Source organism: Mycetomoellerius zeteki, unplaced genomic scaffold, assembly GCF_001594055.1.
Source record: "Mycetomoellerius zeteki isolate Tzet28-1 unplaced genomic scaffold, Tzet1.0 scaffold27, whole genome shotgun sequence".
Classification (NCBI taxonomy): Eukaryota; Metazoa; Arthropoda; class Insecta; order Hymenoptera; family Formicidae; genus Mycetomoellerius; species Mycetomoellerius zeteki.
In genome coordinates, this window is record NW_017257249.1 from 7,466 (window position 1) to 9,804 (window position 2,339).

Consider the following 2,339-nt stretch of genomic DNA (forward strand, 5'->3'; position numbering starts at 1 on the left):
TTTTTATTACAATTTTGATTGAATAAATTAACATATGTTACACTACTGAAACGATTCTAATATAATAACTTCACAATAACTTCGTTTTATTTTATAATTATTAGATAATGATTAATGAGCAATGATGACAGACCGTCAATTCATATTTATGCATTATTTAATGAATTTTAATCATGATTACTTAATTACTGATTCCAAATTATTTCATTAATCTAATTGGAGTAACAATTAATTGTATTGTCGCACAATTTCGTCATAGTGTGAAACAATTTCAATTCAAATCGCAATCAAGAGAAACAATTTATCACCGATAAAATCGTGTCATTATAAGCATTATAACGATGGCGAGGTCGCGAAATATTGAAGCAGGTGTCTAAGAGATGTCAACAAGTATCCTTCTTCACGTAGCTACTTACCGAGCTTAGCTTTCATGTCCGCCTTGTCCGCCGCCTTCCTACCAGGCTTGCGTCCCCTCTTGCCCCCCTCTTTCCGATCACCGCGAGATCCCTCCTGCAAATTAAAAAATATGGTGGTTAATTGCGGGAAAATTTATCATATTATAAATATTAACTCTTCACCTGAAATTATATTTTTATTTTCCCTCTGTTTGCAATATGAATCTTTTTCGATACAAGTCAAATGTCACTCTTAAATTTCACTCTCATTTTTTTTATTCATATTTTTCAATTTTTATTAAATAGAGATTTTAACATTTTAATTAAAAATTATTTGGTAATGCAATTTTTTTTAAATCAAGAACAGTTATAATGCAATTTTTTTGTTCAGTCCAAGATTTTTACTATTCTAGATTTTCAAAAAAAATTCAGGGTTACTTTTCAACATGTTTATTAGTTATTACATTACCAAATAGTTTTTGATATGAATGTTAAAACCTTTATTTGAAGACCGAAGCTTTCTAACAAAGTAACTTGCGAAAGATTTTGTTTTCTGCAGGCTTTCGAAGTCACTAAATTCGATTTGGCTCAGAATTTTAAAATTCAAATTTCAAAAAATGATCATCGTGAAACTCGGTTTTAGTACAGTCGTGGTATCTAAATGTAATTTCTGAATGTAAAATCTGAAAATATCGAATTTCAAGAAGATAACCTTTACGAAGGAGAAGTCACAAGATTTACAATCAAAATTTGAAAGTCAGTTTGAAAATCAGTATTAACTGTTTGGCGTAGCTTTGATAAGCTTCAAATAAAGCAAAAATACATTGTTAAAAATTTCATGAAATTTAATATAGAGGAAGGTCACCGATACTGACATAAGTCTCCTAAAGCGACATCCCCTTATTTCTTAGAAACTAACCCTTACACCTTATTAATATTAATAAAAACGTGATTTGTTTAGCTAATTAAAGAAGTACATAATTCATATATTTGTGGCTTATTTTTATACCAAATCAGCTAAAAACAAATTCTATGAATCCGAGAAAAAAATTCTTACGGTATTCTTTTGCAAATTGCATAATTAAAATAATAGTGACTGTATTATTGATAATATTATGTGACTTTAAATGTTTATAATTTAATACAAACAGTATTATAAAAACTGCTTATATTATTTGATAGAAGATACTTTTTAGTTTGTATTTATGTTTATAAAGTTGTATTTTTACCTTTTGTTTAAGTAATATTGTCTAAAAACAAAGTGGTATGTCGGTATCGGTGACCTACTTTTAAGTTACACAAGTAACATCAAATTAAGTTTGAATTTAATTTCATGATATTACATTAAATTTAATGTGTTTAGGGGAAAGTTGCCGAATGCGTACCACTTAACCTATTTTTTATTATATTTTCCATTTGGCACTGTTTTGTATGCAAATAAACATTAGAAATTATAGCTTGAGGTTTTGGACGCTGATTATTACATGTTTAACTTTCCACCAATAACAAATTAATTTGTTATAAATCTTTTTGTAACATGCTGCAAAAGGTACGATTTAGGCAACCGGTCGCCTAAATCGTACCTATAGGTATTTTTTACTGTATTTTCTTTGAAAGTATTGAATTTATGAATAAAAACAGTTAAAAATATAAGATTAATAACAGAAATCATTAACTAATAATTAATTAATACCTAATTTTAATAATTTATTGAAGAAAATTAAATATTATAATTATTAAATAACAATAATAAAAAAAAACAAATGACACCAAAAAAAATTTGCTTAATTTATTTGTGCACTTAATGTTTATATTGATATCAATTATTAGTTTTATTATTGTCAGTTATCAGCCTGATCTTTTGATGGTACGATTTAGGAAACTTGATGAATTTTGTAAAAATATCGATTTAATCTTTACAATAGTTGCAAATATGTATATACA

The 2,339-nt window shown here is 26.8% G+C and overlaps 1 protein-coding gene across 1 annotated transcript in view; it reads right to left on the bottom strand.

Annotated features, from left to right (window-relative positions):
- Positions 1 to 416: 416 nt before the first annotated feature.
- Positions 417 to 2,339, bottom strand: part of REPTOR-BP (REPTOR-binding partner) — a gene marked incomplete at its 3' end in the record, with an annotated part of 26,062 nt that continues 24,139 nt past the window's right edge. Inside the window, exon 2 of the mRNA XM_018450223.1 lies at positions 417 to 510. Coding sequence (XP_018305725.1) covers positions 417 to 510 — 94 coding nt within the window. The remainder of the gene's footprint in view (positions 511 to 2,339) is intronic.